Genomic DNA, 20,938 nt, shown 5'->3' with positions numbered 1-20,938 from the left:
TTACACATAAAACATATTGCACCTCGCTTGCTCGCGAGTCAGGCAATTACCTGACTTTCGTATTGCCATGGCCATTGAAGTACAATATGTACATTGTATGTATCACTTTAAAAACATCTGAGCAAAGGCTATTTTATCTAGTTTTTTGCTTAATTTACAAGATAGCAGTGGCCTCAATTGATTACATTTATGGTCAGTTTCACAACTTCTGCAACTAGATATGTTCTATTTTTCTAATCTGTCAGTTAAAAGGATAAACTAAGTAAAAGGTTAGAAAATATATTTAAAAACGCTTTAAATAGACCTTAGAAAAGAGGAAAGGTTTGTATGTATGTATGTATGGTTTTCACACATAAACTACTGGACCGATTTTGATGAAATTTGGCACAGATAATTTTTAGACCCTGAGAAAGAATATAGGCTACCTTTTATTGCGAAATATGTACCACGGGCGAAGCCGGGGCGGACCGCTAGTATTTTATATTCATTGTAAATGTAAAAGTAAGATACTATAAAACTTTTTCACGCAAAATAGGCGCTTGACGTCGAGTTGCGGAGAAGTGCCCGTCTATTATTATTATTTATTATTAAGATACTATAAAAATACAACTCAGGCTAATTTTTTTGTATAGTTGTTAAAAAAATACATTGTTATAATTCTTCATTCATGAATCATCACATTCCAAAAAAATCTGATACAATTAAAAGGAACGTTAGATCACCTGGTCTGGAGCGAAGCGACATATTGCCACCATCTCTTGCGTGAACTCCTCGAGGGTGATGTGATGGTTGATGTATGTGATCATCACATCACCACTGTACACTGTCTTCACTCGCACATCGTTCGCGTGATTGTCCTGGCCCACTAGCTGAGTCGGCATTGTTGCTGGTTGTTATAACTGAAATTGTAAGTTGAATTGTGTAGAAAATTGATATATACTTAGCAATATAATGATAGGTATCTTTACAAGTTTAAAAAAAATAATTGAGATTTAAGAAGAAGTATGAAACAGTTTTTTCATGCTCTATGTTCAATGTTTTCTTCAATATTAAACAAAATGTAAGAAACTTATCATAACTCAGGCCCCGGAAACAACAGACACAATAAAAAATCAATTGTGTCTGGGACCGGACGGGCCGCTTGGGGCTCAATGGGTTAAAGGGAATATTTCAAAAACTTTAGTATACAAAGATACTTTATGCACTATACTATAAAAAGTCACAAATTTATGAAAGAAAAAAGTTATGATAAACTATTTACTGTTATCTCAAATACCACCAGTTTAAAGTGAATGTAAAATACTAATTATTCCATCATTACTTCACTTATAACATTTCTTAAAATACAATAAGAGACTGCAAAAGATTTTACAGTTATGTACTTATTTCACAATAAGGACACTTGCTAAGGTTTCTTTGTATAACCTATTGTCCTAATAATAATACACGAATATTAACTCGTTACTGCTAATTGTATTCATTTAGAAGAGTATAGTTATGTGATTTGCATCCCGTTTGGGCGAGTATAATAGCCGCTGAGGTGTAATATCACGGATAACATTCCCGTAACATGAATCACATAAATACGAACAAAGATAACTCTAACATGCATGAATGTTTGAAAAGATATCACACATAAAGCTTTGTAAATGCAAATCTTATACAATTCGATGAAGTTACACAGAAAATTTAATACAATACCTATTTATTCGAAAAGTAGTATCAACAAAAGTTTGACACAACAACATTGAACTGACAAAAGTGACAAGGAGCATTCATCAAACTTATCTTTTGACATTTGAGGAAGAGGAAGCAAACAGCCCCCCTAGAAGTGGCTTTCTGTTACTCCAATCTACGTGAAAAGCTGTACATGGTGAAAAGAATCTCTGTTTGTTTTGTAATATATGTGTTATTTTTTGAGCGTGTTTGAAATAAATGTAATTTAAAGATAAATTTATTAATCATTTTCTAGTATTAAATGTTTATGACGTTAGCGAAAAGCTGTGGCGAAAAGCATGGACTAATAGAATCTAAAAGTAGGTATATAAAGTATATTTAATTACGATTTATGTGGTCATTTGTCTATAAACTTATGTCAAATCTGTGTCAAACAGTGCGAACTATTTAAAAATATCTCCCTTTTTTGAGGGAAAATTCAGTATAAATGTAGATGTTTGACTGTATTTACTATATAATATGTATTATTATAACGTTTATGTAAATTCTAAAATGATGCTATTAATACTAAAACACTATAATATATTCACGGTAGTAAAATATTCTTATTTCCCCTGCTACTTTCAAAGAAGATTGGTATTGTAATCTTATCGAAAATAGTAAAAAAAATATAGGACTTAAAAAATCTACCTGAGACATAAATGTTGCAGTTTATTTCCTATTTCAAATTTCAAAATATATAGGACAAATTAAAATTGGAACATGGAAGTTGAATATGAAAAGTGGAAACACCAAAGAAACACTCTTTGACTCTTGTCAATTCACAGTTGTCAAATCGGTGCACTGCCCTTATTATTTCCGATTTGTAATTATAACAGTTGAATTATTTGTTTCAGTGTATATTACTTATTATTCATACTTAATTTTAAAGCTACGCTATGGTAATACATTAATTAAACTAATATTGATGCTTCTATATACATTCGATTGCCTTGCACTTCAATACTAAATTGTTGTGATGACTAATACATCTTCTGTTTTATTTATTTCCAAATTTGATTTATTATAGACGGAACAACAGATGGACTGTGCCCTGGACTTAATGAGGAGATTACCTCCTCAGCAAATTGAGAAGAATTTAACAGACTTAATCGACCTAGTTCCGAGTTTGTGCGAGGACCTTTTATCGTCTGTGGATCAACCGCTCAAAATTGCTCAGGACAGAAGCAACGGAAAGGATTATTTACTGTGTGATTACAATCGAGACGGGGACTCGTACAGGTCGCCGTGGTCTAACACCTATGATCCACCTCTAGAAGATGGCTCCATGCCATCAGAAAGATTAAGGAAGTTGGAGATTGAGGCCAATCATGCTTTTGATCAATACAGAGAGATGTACTTTGAAGGTGGTGTCAGCTCTGTCTATCTCTGGGATATGGATCATGGTTTTGCAGGTATGAAATAGATTTACCCCAGTGCACACTTTTCAGCATGTCTATTGTCTAATAAGACTACAATAGCTAATTTATTTGATATTGAACAATCAATATTTTGAGCAATAGCTGTAGCATGTATTGTGTTATAGAATGTGCTTGTACTTACATAGGTATTTCTATATAAAACATGTAATGAATATAAATATATTAACTCCAAACTACACCTGAGAACCAATCCAAATTCCAATTTGATTAAATTTTTAAAATGATTTAAAAATCACTGACATTCATATTATAAATTCAAATACGAATTCATCATCCATCAATTTACAGGTGTGATTTTAATAAAGAAAGCGGGCGATGGATCTCAAAAAATCAAAGGTTGCTGGGACTCCATTCATGTGGTTGAAGTTGTCGAGAAGAGTTCTGGCCGCAACGCACACTACAAGCTAACTTCCACTGCAATGCTGTGGCTGCAAACTAATAAGGAAGGGAGTGGTACCATGAACCTTGGAGGCAGTCTGACTAGACAGGTTTGTTGTTTATTAAATTGAAAAGGATTATGGAGTATTTTACGTAATCTTGCTAATGAAGTACATACCAATTGAAGTTTATAAAAATTTTGATTTTGTAACAATTTGACTAAAATCTTAATTTCGTTCTGGGATAGAGCCAAGTAAGAGACATTTACATGAAGTAATATATTCAATAAAGTAGTTGTTCCAGTTATTTTGCTATAAAAGAAATTGAAACAACCTGTAAATTGAAAAGAGATGGTGACAATGATGATATGAACTTTATTAATTTTATAATTATGAAGACCAGATTATAACATTTCTCGGTAAAACTAAAGATAAACAAAAACTACTCATTATTTAATTATCAAAGTATAGAAAAAAATTGGTGTCAAGACGCGGGTGACGCATTGTGATTAAAGATTTCTATTTTTTTTAACTTTTTTCATATATACAGCATTTTATTGCTATGCTTAATGCTTATATGAAACTTTAAAGCATTTTTTATTCTTATAAGAATTGTAATTATTTCTTTTTCAAATATCTGCAATGTTTGAAAACCATAAATTCCTGATCAAACTTCTAGTAGGCTACACTTGTAACCACATTTACGGCATTCTATAGCCAGCGCATATATCTTATATTATCAAATCATCTTCTGATACTGGCTCATAAAACAAAATTCTTCCACTATTTGCTTTCTGTTTGTGTGGTTCAATTAATTTTTTTTGCCTTTTTATTTTTTTCATCTACTTCATATTGTTATATTTCCTCTGATTGTTGGGTTGCCTGGTAGAGATAAGCCACCTAGCGATAAGGAGGTCACCTAGCGATAAGGCCGCCCTTTGCTGTATCTGTAGTCTTGTCTTTGTTTTATGTATTTTCAAAACAATAAATTATTTTCATTCATGCATTCATTCAAATCATATGTCCGCTTGATTGCCTTATAATACCCATTGAGATATTAATACTATGTATTGGTATATGGAGACGACACCGCCTAAATCACATATTATGTTCTGCTCAACATAGGTCATACGGCTTATCTGCACTCAGTCGCTTTAGCGCGATGGTCGCCTTCGTGTTTTGTTTGTTTTAAAGCAAAAAACCAAGAAACTCATCAAATATCGAGTGTGTTGCGATATTGCACTTATAATTCTAGTAATGGGGCAAAGTGCAAAGAAATAACTTTTCATCGGTAATTAATTAGATAATCATTTTTAAAACTTGGTTCGAGCTAAATTTTTGTTGGGCGCCATTTTGCGTCATTTATCATAGACTAATAATTTAAGAAACGGCATTGGGTATGAAAGATATTTAGATAGTAATATTAGATGACGTACATTTTTATAGTGGAAAAAAATAATTTTACACATTTATAAAATATTGTACTGTGGATATTATTTGAAAAAAGGTTAAATCATGAAAGATGGAAATAAATTACCTAAGTATGTATCAATTTTTTTTTGTTACATTGATTGGTTTTAATTGAAAAGTTGATAAGTTTATTAGTTAATAATTTATTTATTTGATTAATTATATTTTTTGTTACATTGATTGTTCTTAATTGAAAAAGTAATAGGCAAAATATTTACAAAGTTTCGCCTCTATAGCGGTGAGTCGATGACATCGCTTAATCTATGACTCACAAGCCGCCCCGCGCCGCCGCGCTTGCAGCACAGATTTTGTTCGTGGTGTCTCCTCTATACGTAGTAATAATAGCTCAATGATAATACCATGAAAAATAACTCTTTTCAGGCTGAACAAGACACAGCCGTTAGTGATGTGACGCCCCATATTGCGAACATCGGACGCATGGTGGAAGACATGGAGAATAAGATCAGGAACACATTGAATGATATTTATTTTGGTAAGTCATTTCGTTTTTATAAGTATTAAGTACCGGTTATAGTCATTGTTTATTTATTTATTGCTCAGTTTCTATAAAGACAATTACTATTGATTTGTATGGGGAAAGTCACAATCCAAAACTGGCTATCCGCTATATCAAAATGTGACATATTGGCTGTGTGAAAAATTTTACAAAAAATATTTCAGTTTTGAGTTACTTCCTTCGGCCGAAGATTTTGTTAGATTGGACTACGTACTTTGTAATTTCTGGAGATTTTATTGTACAACCAAATAATCATCATATGCAAAAGTTTTGCCGTGCGTTCGTGTCTCTTCAAGTAATAATTGACACTGTTGAGCTGGGAGCAATTTGAGACCAACCCAACTAACCAATATTTTTAACCACGCTTTTCTGCAGTCATTACTACATCTATAGAGTAAATAATCAAAGTAGACTGTTTTTTTTTTTTTAATAAATAAAAAAACTAGCAAGTCCAGCTCAGCAGTGCATTTTCATGCAGTTTACAAAGGATAAGACAGGATAATAAAAGACAAAATAATTTTCTACTCTTTATTAATGCTTAAGTGTAACAAAATGAAGTGGTTGAATTAATAAGGGTACTCATAACTCAATACTCACATAATTTTTTCTTAGTCTGAGTCTTTAAAATGTCCGCTTTTTAAAAGGATACTGTTTAACATTTTTGCAAATACATTTTTTATTTATGCTCCGCTCCTATTGTTCATAATTTGATTTTGTATGACAATATGTAACATAGGTAATTGTATATAAATGTATTGTATTATGTTATTTATTCTGTAGCAATACATAACACGTGTTAAGTTTACAACTATCCATTATTACAGGTAAAACGAAGGACATAGTGAACGGCCTCCGCTCCACCGTGCCGGCGAACGTGGCGCGGCAGAAGGCGGCGCTGCAGCACGACCTCGCCGAGGCGCTGCTGCAGCGCCGGCAGGTCACGCGCGCCGAATGAGACACAGTACACACGGGTGAGTGGTCTGGGGCAGCACACAGTACACAAATACGTCACACACAAGAGAAAAATTAAGCGAGTTGAAGTTCCTGAAAAAAAAAGGTTTACTTAAGAAATTTCTATGAAAGCCTTGCGGGGCTATATTCTAATTTACGGATTTATTTTTTACTAGCTGCGCTCCGCGGTTTCACCCGCGATGCTTCGCTGCTGTCTTAGCGTGATGATATATTATACCCTATAATAGCCCTCCTCAGTGAATAGGCCACCTAACACCGAAAGAATTTTTCAAATCGGACCAGTAGTTGCTGCGATTAGCGCAAACAAACAAAGTTCAGCTTAATAATATTAGCGTTGACAGTCTCTATTTCTACATTTCTATAATATCTAAAAAAAAGAGTGTGGTTCACATTACAAGTGCCACAAACAGACTTATACACGAACTACGAAGTCAATATGCTGCATTAACGGTTATCGCTGACAAATCACAAACAATTCTATGTTCTCCTTATTAACTTGTCCTTTGTTAAGTTTTTTTGTTCGGTTTGTGTATTTTGGATGGAATTTAGTCTCGGAACACTTTATTATTTAATTTGCTCAATCAGCAAGCAATATATTGCATTAATTTTATCATGTATATTTTTTTGTTACAGATGATTTGGAGTTTTTGGGTTAAAAACTAACAACGACGATAGAAGTTCAAGAGGGAATTATTAATAATATGATGTAAAAATTTAGTAAACAAATATTATTTGTATGCATCCAATAAGGTGCTTATATTATATAGTCCATATTATTTTAACATTGTAACGTCTGTATATAAAAATTCTGAAATTGGCTGTTCTATTATCATGCATAAATTACTTATAAGTAAAAAAGTTCATTCAAATGATGTAAGTGTCTAATGAAAGTAACATGTCGGCTCAAAAAATTTTTAAGATTGATATTTTTGGCCAATGTATGTAATTTAAATATTAGAAAAATGTGATTAAACGTAAACTTAGAATTGTTAGCCCAAACTATATCCATTTCATTTATTGCATTTACATTTCATTATTTGTATTGTAAAGTAGAAAACGTATTTTTAAAATAAGAAATTCACTATATTATCTTGTTTTATTTTAATACAATTAACTATGATGTATGAAAAGGAAGTTGTAATCTTTCTTGTTGCAATAGTTTTAATTGGCCTCTCTAAATAAAGATTTATTTATCTGAAATTAATTGTTTTATTGTGGACAAAATAATGGCATTTTTATATTCTACATTCTGAATGCATCTTTGTCAGACACCGCATTCGTGACCACCGGCATTATGGTCCAAGATCCGGGATTAGAAAAATATAATACTCTCATATCCGTTAATTAGATGAAACAATTTTTAATATTTCCTGCGGTGTTCCCGAACAACTACGACATTGGGACCTTCAAGAAAAGAGAGTACATGTCATTAAAGGCCGGTAAAGCCACCAGTGTTAGAGCGTATACGCACTATGCGGGTAGCCGCATTGCGGGTAGCCATCCGGCTGGCCGCAAGCACAATTATGTACGTAATATTCATTTCTATGCGCACTGTGCGGTCTGCGGTAGTCGCATCGCAGTGCGCATAGAATGCGTCCGTCAGCCGGACGGCTACCCGCATAGTGCGTATACGCTCTTACAAGTGTTTATCGGCGGTGGTGACTACCTACTTAACACCAGGTAGCCGAAGCAAAGGGGGCAGGTCCCTTTGCTTGCTCTGTCATAAAAAAGGACAAAATATATACCCGTGTCAACTGGAAAGGAGAATGACCACGGGTGGTATCGTTAAAATTTTTGTTGTGCCACGTATTTGTGATATTGTTAATTAATAATTCCTATTTGTATTTATAATGATCATATTTATCACTATTAAGTCTTAATTATACCGGATAAATTGAAATAATAGTAAAAGTTTGTGTTTTGAAACATGTATGACCACGTATGGAATCGGTTAAATACTAGTTGTGTCACGTGTTCTTGATATTGTTAATTCCTATTTGTATTTATAATGATCATATTTATCACTATTAAGTCGTAATTATACTGAATAAATAGAAATAAAAGTAAAAGTGTTTGTTTTGACACATATATCTATCTCTCTTGCAAGCGTCATAATATGTCATAGTTTCTATTTGAAATGAATGTGTTCGACGCATTGTTTGATGTTATTTATTTTAAAATAATGTTTATTACGATTTACTTTTCACATTTGTCTTGTAAATTAAAATATTGTAATTGAAATACCTATGTATGTATGTGTGTATTAATGTAAAACTTAACGTTCATCGTTAGTTTAAACTCGATAAAGTATTTTTTTAAGTGTTGAATAAAACTATTGTTTTATTTTTATTGTCGCGAACTGCGGCTTATTTACATAAAAACTTTAATTGTTTCTAAAAGTACTAACATCAAGCTTTAAATTGAGTTATATTTAATTCATCTTGACACAATAAGTTTGATTGCGATACCAAGTGCCTATCCCCGTTTTGCAATTACAAAGCATAATGCGACTCAGTGTCGCACAATGCCGAATTATGCTGATGCTTAATTGGAACATGAAACGCACCAGCAGGTTGCGCTAAAGTTCAGTTTTGAAAAAAAAATATTCATAGAGTTAGCAATAACCTCATTAATGTGTAAATAAAGTGGTATAAATAATAATTGGTTGAAAAATATTTATAGTCCATTGAATAAAAAGTTCTAGAGTGCGTGAGTTAGTAACGTAAGATGTTTCTTCGGAAACATGTCAAGAGTCCCTAGGTAATAAACATACTAAAACCCCGGGCCACTAGGAGGAGCCCCGGAGTGGGGGGAGGGGGAAAATGGGTCCATTTTTTCATTTTTCGCTTAAATCTCAAAAACGGTACATGTTAGAGAAAAACTTTCAAGGAAAAGTTAAAAGGCCATAAAATTATCTACAAGTTGTACCTGAATCATTTTTTCCTATATCCTACCGTTTCTGAGTTATACGCAGTAAAACATGATTTTGGCTCAAACAATTTCCACATCAATCGATCAAAAAATATTTCTTTCTTCCAAAAAACTCAAAAGTGCAACTTGTGACCGGTACTGATAGATTGCTCTTAATTAGGTCTATAATTGGTAAAATAAACACATTCCTCCATGGAAGCCTTTAGGAGGAATCGATTGTCAAAATATTATATTATGGTAGTTTGAGTTACTGAACTTGATCTTTTTATTTTTTTCTTCCAAAAAACTCATAAGTGCAACTTGTGACCGGTACAGATAGATTGCTCATAATTGGGTCTATCATTGATAAAAATACCAGATTCCAACACGGAGGCGTTTACGGGGAATTGAATTTTATTAGGGTAGTTACGATACTCGAACTTTTTATTTTTTTTCTCCAAAAAAACTCAAAAGTGCAACTTGTGACCGATACTGATAGATTGCTCTTAATTAGGTCTATAATTAGTAAAATAAACACATTCCTCCATGGTAGCCTTTAGGAGGAATCGATTTTCAAAATACTATATTAGGGTAGTTTGAGTTACTGAACTTGATCTTTTTATTTTTTTCTTCCAAAAAACTCAAAAGTGCAACTTGTGACTGGTACTGTTAGATTGCTCTTAATTAGGTCTATAATTGGTAAAATAAACACATTCCTCCATGGAAGCCTTTAGGAGGAATCGATTGTCAAAATACTATATTAGGGTAGTTTGAGTTACTGAACTTGATCTTTTTATTTTTTTCTTCCAAAAAACTCAAAAGTGCAACTTGTGACCGGTACAGATAGATTGCTCATAATTAGGTCTATCATTGATAAAAATACTAGATTCCACCATGGAGGCGTTTACGGGGAATTGAATTTTATTAGGGTAGATACGATACTTGAACTTTTTATTTTTTTTCTTCCAAAAAATCTCAAAAGTGCAACTTGTGACCGGTACCGATAGATTGCTCATAATTAGGTCTATCATTGATAAAAAAACCAGATTCCACCATGGAGGCCTTTAGGAGGTATTGAATTTTATTAGGGTAGTTACGATACATGAACTTTTTAACTAACTACCCTAATAAAATTCAATTCCCCGTAAACGCCTCCATGGTGGAATCTGGTATTTTTATCAATGATAGACCTAATTATGAGCAATCTATCTGTACCGGTCACAAGTTGCACTTTTGAGCTTTTTGGAAGAAAAAAATAAAAAGTTCATGTATCGTAACTACCCTGATAAAATTCAATTCCCCGTAAACGCCTCCGTGGTGGAATCTGATATTTTTAGCAATGATAGACCTAATCATGAGCAATCTATCTGTACCGGTCACAAGTTGCACTTTTGAGTTTTTTGGAAGAAAAAAATAAAAAGATCAAGTTCAGTAACTCAAACTGCCCTAATATAATATTTTGACAATCGATTCCTCCTAAAGGCTTCCATGGAGGAATGTGTTTATTTTACCAATTATAGAACTAATTAAGAGCAATCTATCAGTACTGGTCACAAGTTGCACATTTGAGTTTTTTGGAAGAAAGAAATATTTTTTGATCGATTGATGTTGAAATTGTTTGAGCCAAAATCATGTTTTACTGCGTATAACTCAGAAACGGTAGGATATAGGAAAAAATGATTCAGGTACAACTTGTAGATAATTTTATGGCCTTTCAATTTTTCCTTGAAAGTTTTTCTCTAACATGTACCGTTTTTGAGATTTAAGCGAAAAATGAAAAAATGGACCCATTTCCCCCCTCCCCTCACTCCGGGGCTCCTCCTAGTGGCCCGGGGTTTTAGTATGTTTATTACCTAGGGACTCTTGACATGTTTCCGAAGAAACATCTTACGTTACTAACTCACGCACTCTAGACCCCCCTTGGAGGGACTCATTCAATGGACTATTACGGTTATTTTAAGTAATTTGGATTTTGATTATTTCATTAACATTTTTTTCAATGTTTGTACCTTCATCCATACTTATATTTATTTTTTAACACAATTTGAATTAACTTTGATTATTTCGAAAAAACTACAATGAAACGAAAGCTTTAAATTTTTTTCCAACAATTAATAATTAGTAACGATAAATCGATTGCACGCATCAATTCACGCGCATTACTTTTTCTAGTGCTCGATTGTGCGAAGCGTTGCTGTAGTTGAAAGATGCGGCATAATGCTTAACGTTGAATTGAACATTCAACGTTAAGCATTATGCCGCATAATGCGCTCTAGTGCTGTAATTGGAAAACGGGGATAAGTCACTTGGGCAATCTCCTTTGAAATTAATCTGCACAGCAACTAGCAAGTAATTGTTAATCTGTGGACTGTGACACTGACATTTGCAATGACACTTGACAGGACATAGTTGTGTGTAAACTCTAATCAAAATCAAAATCACAAATAAACTTTCAAATTTGTATTATTCTTATATAGATCGTATTTGCTTATTTATTTGTAATTTAAAACTCATGCACCGTGTGAAGAGAAGAAATGAACTGTGATATCGTTGATTTATCCCAAGAATCGCCTGATGATGATTGTGTGAGCAAATGAGAATTATAATAAATCGACCATTAAAAAAACTTTAGAAGCATTTACAAATAGCATTTTATTTACCAATTAAATTAAACAAGAAACTAATATTGTTCTAATGTGAATGTGAATTAAAAAAGCGTGATTATATTATTTTCAAACGAATTATATATCTTAAATGCAACATAATATTTGTATATTAATTTGCATGCCCTCATTCCTTAAATGATATTGAAATCATCATAAGCATACATTTATCTTTAATATTTCTATTTTAGGAGATTCTGGTGGATAATAACTGTAGTCTTGCATTTTTAAACATTAATTTAGAATCAGAAGATATTGTACCTGAACTAGCAGATATAATAAAACAATGTCTAAAAATAGAAAATACTACGGGAATGGTGAGAGTAATCAAGAGATCTCTGATGAGAGTATATTATGAAGCATGCCCAAATTATGTAAAATCAATACAATTTAAAAATGTAGTCAAAAATACCTCATGTTTGTTAGAACAAGAACCACACATGAAATTTTTTCATATTAAAGGCTTGTGTGAGACCTTGAAATTAAATAAAAAAAAGAAAAGAGTTAACTTGATACCTTTAGGACCCTGTACTAAGAGTGAGTATGATCTTTGTAAACAGACTGTCTCGTTTATTTAAAATAACTAGTGGTCCTTCTGTGGTACATATTTACGTTTTTTCTTCATAAGAACCATCCTCATACTCCAAGGTATATAATAAAAAAAGAATTATCAAAATCGATCCACCTGTTCACGCGTGATGCCGTGACCAAGGAAAACAGGTTTCTTATAGATAGATTGTGTTTTCTAAGTATGTACATATACAGTAGCACCTCGTTAAGTCGAACCTCGATAAGTCAAAAACCTCCAAATCTCGAAAAAATGTCTTGTTCCCTTCCCTTCAAACCCGAAAACCTCCGTAACTTGAAATCTTGGCCCTCTGTTAGTCGAAATAATCACCGAGTCCCTCCAAGCCATTTTGGTACATATTTTAACTCTATAACTCGAAAAATTAAATTTGACCTCTGTATCTCGAACATGGCAACATTTTATTTTACAATCTTTATAATTTGATCATTTGGACTTTAACAACTTGCCGACAGTGCAGTACACAATAATTTTTTTTAGAAAACATTTTAGGAGTATACGATAATAAATTTATGACTCAACTAAACACGTGTTTGCATTAAGTAGGTATCTGATGACGAAATTATCGATTCAGTAGCTCAGAAAACCGATACTAATGATTAAGATGACATAGAAGACGTGAATAGTACATGCGCTCCATGCGTTTCCATCAAAGAGGCAAGAACCGCATTGAATACCTTACGAAATTTTATAGAGCAAACCAGTATCTCTGGTGAAGAAGAATTTTCTGCTCTTTATAGATTAGACAATGCTAGAGAACAACCAAATTATCGAAAGCAAAAGAAATACTGAATTTTTTTTAATGCCATATTTTAAAGTGAAACTTTTATTACATCGTCTCAAACTTTTTGGTCTGTGTAGCGCATGTCGCGTGACGGTCGGCTGCCGAGTATAGGTATAAAGCGAGGTATAAAGCAGTGTTCGGAACCGTACGATAATTATCGTACAAATACGGTAATTTTGTGCCTAAGTTTCACTTTTACCGTGGTTTCATAAAACCACACAACATTTTTTATTTTAAAATGATTTGAAATAATGTTGATTTATAATAAATAAAAACATGTTTGTCACCTCTGCAAGTTGAATTTTAATGTACTTTACCTCTCTAACTCAACATTTATAAGAATAAACCTCAAACTCTTTATGTCGAATCAAAATCCGCCTAAGTCGAAATCCTCCATAAGTTGAAAACTCTATAACTCGAATTTTTTGGCGTCTCCCTTGATATTCGACTTATAGAGGTGCTACTGTATTTAGAACTCTTTAATTTACAAGAGGCATTTTTGCCATTTCCTTACTGCAATCATTCTTAAGGAAAATCAACCAAATCACTGAAATTGAATTAAGTCATAATCAAGTGTAAATTGTAAACTTTAATACTATTAAATTTTACAGGAAAATCACAATCTGTGAAAAATAATGTTATAAAGAAAAAAATTGAAATTATCGATTTAGATGATATTGAAGATGAAGAGATACCAAAGGAAAAGGAAATTACGCTTACTGAAGAAAAAGAAAATGAATGCTTAGATAATAAAATAGAAATAGAAATTTTTATACCTCCTAATGAAGAAAGTCATGTATCATGGATGGATCAACAAAGAGTAGCAGAAAATCAAAATAATCACTTCTATGAGGTGCCTATTGAAAATGATGATGAAAATATTAGAAATGAAGATCCAAAATTGCTTGTAGTTCAAAGGACTGAACAAGTTGACCCTGAACAAGTAAAACAGATTGAACAAGTTGACCCTGAACAAGTAAAACAATCAAAAATTAAGATGCTTGAATGTGAAATAGCGGGATTGAAAGGTCTCATTGATCAACTGGATGAAGAAGTGGTTGATAAGTATTCTAATTTTTCACCGTATGTGCAAAGTGAAGCGTATGTATTCAAACATAATTTTTTATTAAGTTATCTAGAAATGATTATGATCTGTATCTAATTTTCACGCTTGCTTTTTATTCATATGACTTATATTATGTATCTTTTTTAGATATTATTTGTATTTGATTTAGCTGTTCTGCCCTATTGCCCCTTTTTCTTGTTTTCTCTCCATAAGAAACTTCCTTGTGCCTTCACAAAAACTTAAAAAAAATTCCCAAATTGATAAGGCCATACTCGAGTTTTAAGCTTTGCAACACATTTGACTATTCATTTTGATTATAGTTTATACAGATTATAAATTGTACAAAAAGCAAAACTTATACATAAAATTTATTCTATTTTACATCACATTACAGGTATAAAAAGCGAGTAGTGAAGTTGTACCAAGAGTTATGTGAACTCACAGACTCGCAACCCGTCAAGAGACATGAGATTCACATAACAGTTTCCAAGGGTTTTTCTGAGGGACCGGCGAGAATCCTTGAAAATTTGCTAAATAATAATCTCAAAAGTAATGGATACCCCCCGTTTCCCACTTTTATGGAAGTAAGGAAATGTGTGGAAATCGCCAATAAGAAATATAATCTTGGTTGGAAACCAGTTAAAAAATTTCAGGAAGGTTTGTAAATCAACTGTCATTGTGTGTTGAATATTTTGGAAAACTACTTTGATATTCTGTATTGATTGTGCTAAACAAAAAGATACTTATAATTATTGATTAACATTAATCCATTCTTTCTCCCTTATCTTTTAAAGCTGTTAACCATTTTGCATAGGCTACAAATGTTTAAGGATGTTGTTTTATGGTGATTTACCATGAAGCAACCCAACAAAATACATACAAATCCATACATTAACATTATAAAATTATGGATTACATATTTTTTAGTGTGTTAAGTGTACACTTATAAAATCCCTTCATAATATTAAAATTTTAAACTCCTGATATATATTTCGTATTGTATTCATCGATTCTGTACCCATTCAATACAACTACACAATTCTGTACAAATTAAAGTATTTTTTACACTTTTCTTTATCTAAATAATATGTATATTTAACATTATCAAAGAATTACACACATTAATTTGTACCTACACTGCAGTTAGTTTTCGGTTTGATATCGATAATTCAGATTCATTTCTAATCAGCTTCAGCACTATTCGCGCAATGCGGTCGCGCGCTACAAAAGTTGCGGCAGCAGCGAGAGTGGGGCCACTTGTTGTCGCGGGTCAAACGGGAGAATTGCGAAGATCCCGCTGATACGGATGAAGCGCTACGGGCGAGGCTGGATGCTAATAAGGAAATTGCGAAACGGAAGGAAAATGAGATTTTTGATAGGTGAGTGTAACGCCCATGTCATAATTTGCTGATAGGTTTAGTTAGTTACCGCAACACGCAGAATCACGCGGCATGACGCCGCAACACGCAAGATAAAATTCTTGTACAAATAAAATAAAATAAAAAATAAAAAAGAGTATGAGGCCGCGTCACGCGTCATCACGCCGCAACACATTAACATTGTCCGAGTTGATTTTAAGAATAAAAAATGTTGTGTGGTTTTATGAAACCACGGTAAAAGTGAAACTGTTCGAACGGTTCCGAACACTGCTTTGACCTACTCGGCAGCCGACCGACACGCGACATGCGCTACACAGACTAAAAGTTTGAGACGATGTAATAAAAGTTTAACTTTAAAAAACAAATTTCGATTTTATTCATATTCCCAATAGAAGCAAGTGAATTTTCGAAAATCTATGAATGCAGTTCTGTTTCTTTTTAAAAATAAAGGAATGTTTCTTTTCAGCAAAATTTGCTATCATTTGTATTTGTATTTCAAGTAATTTCCCTCCAGGGCCCATCGCACAACACACAAATACAATACTTTATATAATATACTAGCGGTCCGCCCCGGCTTCGCCCGTGGTACATATTTCGCAATAAAAGGTAGCCTATGTTCTTTCTCAGGGTCTAAAGATTATCTGTGACAAATTTCATCAAAATCCGTCCAGTAGTTTATGCGTGAAAACCATACATACATACAAACCTTTCCTCTTTATAATATTAGTATAGATTATATAATATATAATATAATATAATATATAAATATATAAACTATTGTATTTGTGTTTCATTTCATATCTTTTGTAAACGCAAATTCGTATTTTTTTGGAATTAAAACTTTTTTTTTTTTAATCTACATTTTATTTTCAGATACGCTTCACTCGAGAACGAATTAGCCGCAGGCAATATTACCACACAAAGTGTTCAAAATGTAAACGGTACATCACAAAATAGCTTAGTGGCGATGGAACCTAGTGATGAAAGTGATAGTGATAGTGACATAGTGTGGGATGATGATGATATCGATGGGGAAATGTTCCAACCTATTCCTATTAAAAAAGAAATTATCGATAATAAACAAGATAGTGCTATAGTGAAAGAGGAAAGTAAAGAAAACAATGAAGACATAACCAATTTGTTGCATGAACTTGGTGATGATTTTACAACTAAAATAATAGATATTGAAGATCCGTTTCTGGTTGTTGAGATTTCTGATAGTTCAGATGATGAAGTTTTATAGCATTATGTGAAAATATATTATTTCCGTTTTATTATGTTGTTTTATTTTAATCTACTCGCACAAAAACTGGGATGATACTGATGTTAATGTTATTACTAGTTACTACTAGGTGTCCCATCCTACTAATATTATAAAATTAATGCGAAAGTTTGTGAGGATGGATGTGTGTGTATAATGTATATATGTTTGTTAATCTTTCACGCAAATATTACTGAACCGATAACAATGAGATTTAGCACATATAGAGAGTAAAGCGCGTCACACACGGTGAAGATACTATAATATTTTATCTTAAGATACTGTTATATTTTATATTACAGTATCTTAACGCATCCGGTATCAGCGTTCGGACCATCATTTTTCTATTTGTCATTGCGTACTAAGACTCCTGTAGAACCGCCATCCTGTTACAAATGACCCACAAAATTTCGCGTCATTTGTAACAGGATGGCGGTTCTACAGGAGTCTTAGTACGCAATGACAAATAGAAAAATGATGGTCCGAACGCTGATACCGGATGCGTTAAGATACTGTAATATAAAATATAACAGTATCTTAAGATAAAATATTATAGTATCTTCACCGTGTGTGACGCGCTTAACTTGGATTAACACAGGATAAGTTTTATCCCGGAAATTCCACGGGAACGGGAACTATGCGGGTTTTTCTTTGAAAACACGGACGAAGCCGCGGGCGGAAAGCTAGTTATATATGTATATAGGTACTGATTATTACGCAAAACACCAACGTACGTTTTTGGTTTTCATGTACCTACATATTCCTAATTCCTAGCGTATAAGCCTTTAATTGAAGTCCCTATTTTTAGTGTCTATTTGAGATTACTTTGAATACAAAATAATTCGGCATTATTGAAATGTTAGAACTTACTACGAGGTAGTACTTAAAGCAACACTACCCCATCGTCCACATTTCATCCGTCAGAAAATAGGTGAGGTCTGGCGGCCCTGGATCTTGTACTATAAAATCAACGTATAACATTGTACACCCGTTAGGTGTAATCGTTAAGTATGCACAGGCGATTATTCCGTAACTATTGCAGATATCAAAAAAACTAATGGGTAAAATGGCATTAATAATTATTAAGTAATTAGTTACTTTTTAAAAATAAAACGAGAAATATCCAAAAATGTTACATTAAACACTCGCTTATGTTTTATTTCCCATACATTTTGTATTCAAAGCTGATTTTCGAATTGACGATTGTATTGCACAATGAGGAGCTATCTATTTACAGTTTTTAATGAAACTGCCTTAAAATTTGCGATGTAAGGAAAGCAAAAAAACAAAAGTTCTATAATTTTCATATTAAAATGTACATGGGATATATATTTCAATATTCATATCTCATACTAAACGTTAAATGTTTTAAAAAGTTATTAACTATTGTCATTTTACTTATCAGGTTAAATACTTTCGATATCAGTTTAAAAATTTTTGATACCTGCAATAGTTACGGAATAATCGCCTGCGATTACACCCTGTAAGTATAATATTTAAGGGCTCCTTTTTTTGACGTAGATTATCTAACTAACTTCTCTTCTCTGATAACTTCCTAGATAAAATAGGTACTTATAATTGTATGGGTAGTATTTAAAGGAGTGACTGTAAATTAAAGTTTTAGTTATCAAAAATAATTAATTGGGGTAACAGAATTACTAAGTGAGCAACTGACTGCAAGCGATGAAAAATTAATAGATCAGCAACTAACAAATATTAATTTGCGTTACATACAATACAAAATTAGCAGCTTCATAATATTTGAGCGACCTAATATTAATTATTTGAGTGACAAAATTATGTCTTGTATTAGTTATATTCATTATTTGGCATATGATTTATTTATACCGAGTGGTATTTTATCTTAATCGAGGTATTTCGAATAGAAAAATCATTTTGAAAAATACTATAATGGACAGAGTAGGTACCTACTATCAGTTCAATTTGATTTATTCTAGTGTTTTTAGTCGCTCTAGATGAGCGTAATTTAGTCGCTCACTTAGTAATCTATTCGCTCAACTTATAATTTAGTCGTTCATATAGTAATGTAATCACACAGTTAGAATTCTAATATATCAAATGGATTAATCACAATCCTCCTTTAGTACGCTCAATCTGTATTTTATTATCAACTAATATTCGTTGCTTGTTTAGTTTATTTGTCGATTACTCAAATTCATATACCGCTTAAGTTATTAAATCAGTATCTCATAATCAGTCGCTCACTTTATTTTCAGTCGCTCGTTTTATTATTCCCCTAATTTTATTATTATCAAGGAAATGAAATAAAAATACCAGATACTGTTTAATTTAAATATATATTTTCAATAAAAATATGATTTGATGATCCGCACACAAATCGTTAACAATATGTACAGAAAACGTCCAAATTATAGAACACAGAGCTTTTGATAACAAATACTTATTGAAGTGAAACTTCTTTATCGGGGTTGGAAAAAAATTTAGTGTAACATTTTTTCGTTACGCGCCATCTTTTTCTTATCCCTACCACGCGTGATTCGACGTATTTGATATTTCTGAAAAATAAGGTCAGTCATGTAATATAGAAGTTTCACTTCTTACGTGTGTGCACTAGTACACGCACACATTTTTTTAATTAAATATAAGCCTCTTAACTATAGTGAAATAAGTTACATTGTAACAAGGAAATTAATTTTTAGGTTTATTATACTAGCATTTTATTGTATTTTTTCGATGTTTTAAAATAATACCAGTCACCAGACACCCCACGCCATCTATTGAAACGTTAGTTAAAACATTTTTGCCAATATTTACAAAACAAGGAAAAAGCGGCATTTCTTATTTAAATTTTTAGTTTTATGCTCTCAACCTAAACTCAAAAGCATTAAATATACTAATAACTTTGCCTGCATAAAATGAATACCTATACTGGACGTGCCTAGTAACTAGATAGGAGGTTTTTCTATAATTATTTTCAACACACTGTTGTAACTGTAAGTTGCTCATTTTTTACAAACAGGAGTTTTAAAACTATAAATATGATGATAATTTTGAATTACAAAACGGATACCGTTAATATTTAACTTAATAATTACTGTTAATTTCTACAAAAAAAGATAAATAATGAAATCGAACATCGTTGAGTTATTACAGCAATGTACACATTGACTATTATATATATGTATCGATTTATTGTTTTTTACCTTCAGTGTTAAATTAAAACATGAATCATGTAACCTATATATGTAACTAGCTGTGCCCCGCGGTTTTACCCGCATTGCTCCGCTCCTGATGGTCTAAGGGCGAGGCCACAACACTGCGTTGCGGCGTCGCGTCGTAAAAATCTATCGTAATCTATCGTAAATATATAATCTATGTAAATCCATGTCTCACTAGAAACTGAAACGTTGGTTAGCGTCTTTTCGTTCGATGTCGTATCCGATGAAATTTTTGCGTTGAGACATCGCATCGCATTGCTGTGCGATGTTATTTTTGCGACGCGACGCCGCAACGTAGTGTTGTGGCCTCGCCCTAAGCGTGATGATATATGCCTGGAGCCTTCCTCGATGGATAAGCTATCTAACACCGAAAGAATTTTTCAAATCGGACCAGTAGTTCCTGAGATTAGCGCAAATGCAGTTTTGGATTCAGTATCGATAGAGCTCTATCGAATTTATCTCTATACAATTTTTTTCTACTAAATAATTGTAGTCCTATTGTAATTCTACTATGATTGTTCTGACTGTTTCAATTTTATTTATAGAATTCTCGTGTCTCAGTGGCCATATTTCTAGAAAACAGCTTTTTCAATTA

The 20,938-nt window shown here is 32.6% G+C and overlaps 3 protein-coding genes across 3 annotated transcripts in view; 2 read left to right on the top strand and 1 right to left on the bottom strand.

Moving 5' to 3' along the window:
• Positions 1-1,771, bottom strand: part of aPKC (protein kinase C iota type) — a 189,828-nt gene extending 188,057 nt beyond the window's left edge. The window contains exons 1-2 of the mRNA XM_089705569.1: positions 1,702-1,771; positions 723-899 (exon numbers count right to left, since the gene is read on the bottom strand). Coding sequence (XP_089561695.1) covers positions 723-881 — 159 coding nt within the window. The 5' untranslated portion in view covers positions 882-899; positions 1,702-1,771. The remainder of the gene's footprint in view (positions 1-722; positions 900-1,701) is intronic.
• A 691-nt stretch (positions 1,772-2,462) lies between these two features.
• Positions 2,463-7,694, top strand: cpb (F-actin-capping protein subunit beta). The gene is made up of 6 exons (XM_089705861.1): positions 2,463-2,618; positions 2,747-3,131; positions 3,447-3,646; positions 5,387-5,498; positions 6,347-6,493; positions 7,128-7,694. Exons 1-5 carry the CDS (start codon positions 2,616-2,618, stop codon positions 6,475-6,477), a joined length of 831 nt encoding a protein of 276 aa, XP_089561987.1. The 5' UTR covers positions 2,463-2,615; the 3' UTR covers positions 6,478-6,493; positions 7,128-7,694.
• A 4,131-nt stretch (positions 7,695-11,825) lies between these two features.
• Positions 11,826-17,156, top strand: LOC149481239 (uncharacterized). Its single transcript, XM_089705712.1, has 6 exons — positions 11,826-11,989; positions 12,259-12,604; positions 14,049-14,538; positions 14,898-15,160; positions 15,693-15,882; positions 16,756-17,156. The coding sequence occupies exons 1-6, from the start codon at positions 11,939-11,941 to the stop codon at positions 17,123-17,125; spliced, it is 1,710 nt and encodes a 569-aa protein (XP_089561838.1). The 5' UTR covers positions 11,826-11,938; the 3' UTR covers positions 17,126-17,156.
• The last annotated feature ends 3,782 nt before the right edge of the window (positions 17,157-20,938 follow it).

This window comes from Colias philodice, chromosome 17 (genome assembly GCF_061535455.1).
Source record: "Colias philodice isolate Cphi_HAF_F1 chromosome 17, ilColPhil1 Martin Lab GWU primary, whole genome shotgun sequence".
Classification (NCBI taxonomy): domain Eukaryota; kingdom Metazoa; phylum Arthropoda; class Insecta; order Lepidoptera; family Pieridae; genus Colias; species Colias philodice.
The sequence above is the reverse complement of the archived record's forward strand: the minus strand, read 5'-3'. Positions and strand labels throughout refer to the sequence as shown.

Coding starts and splice junctions, on each gene's coding strand:
- LOC149481239 (XM_089705712.1), top strand. CDS start 11,939: ATGAACTGTGATATCGTTGATTTATCCCAAGAATCGCCTGATGATGAT. Junction 12,605..14,048: donor TTTAGGACCCTGTACTAAGA/GTGAGTATGATC, acceptor TAAATTTTACAG/GAAAATCACAATCTGTGAAA. Junction 14,539..14,897: donor CCGTATGTGCAAAGTGAAGC/GTATGTATTCAA, acceptor ATCACATTACAG/GTATAAAAAGCGAGTAGTGA.
- cpb (XM_089705861.1), top strand. Junction 3,132..3,446: donor TATGGATCATGGTTTTGCAG/GTATGAAATAGA, acceptor ATCAATTTACAG/GTGTGATTTTAATAAAGAAA. Junction 5,499..6,346: donor ATTGAATGATATTTATTTTG/GTAAGTCATTTC, acceptor CCATTATTACAG/GTAAAACGAAGGACATAGTG.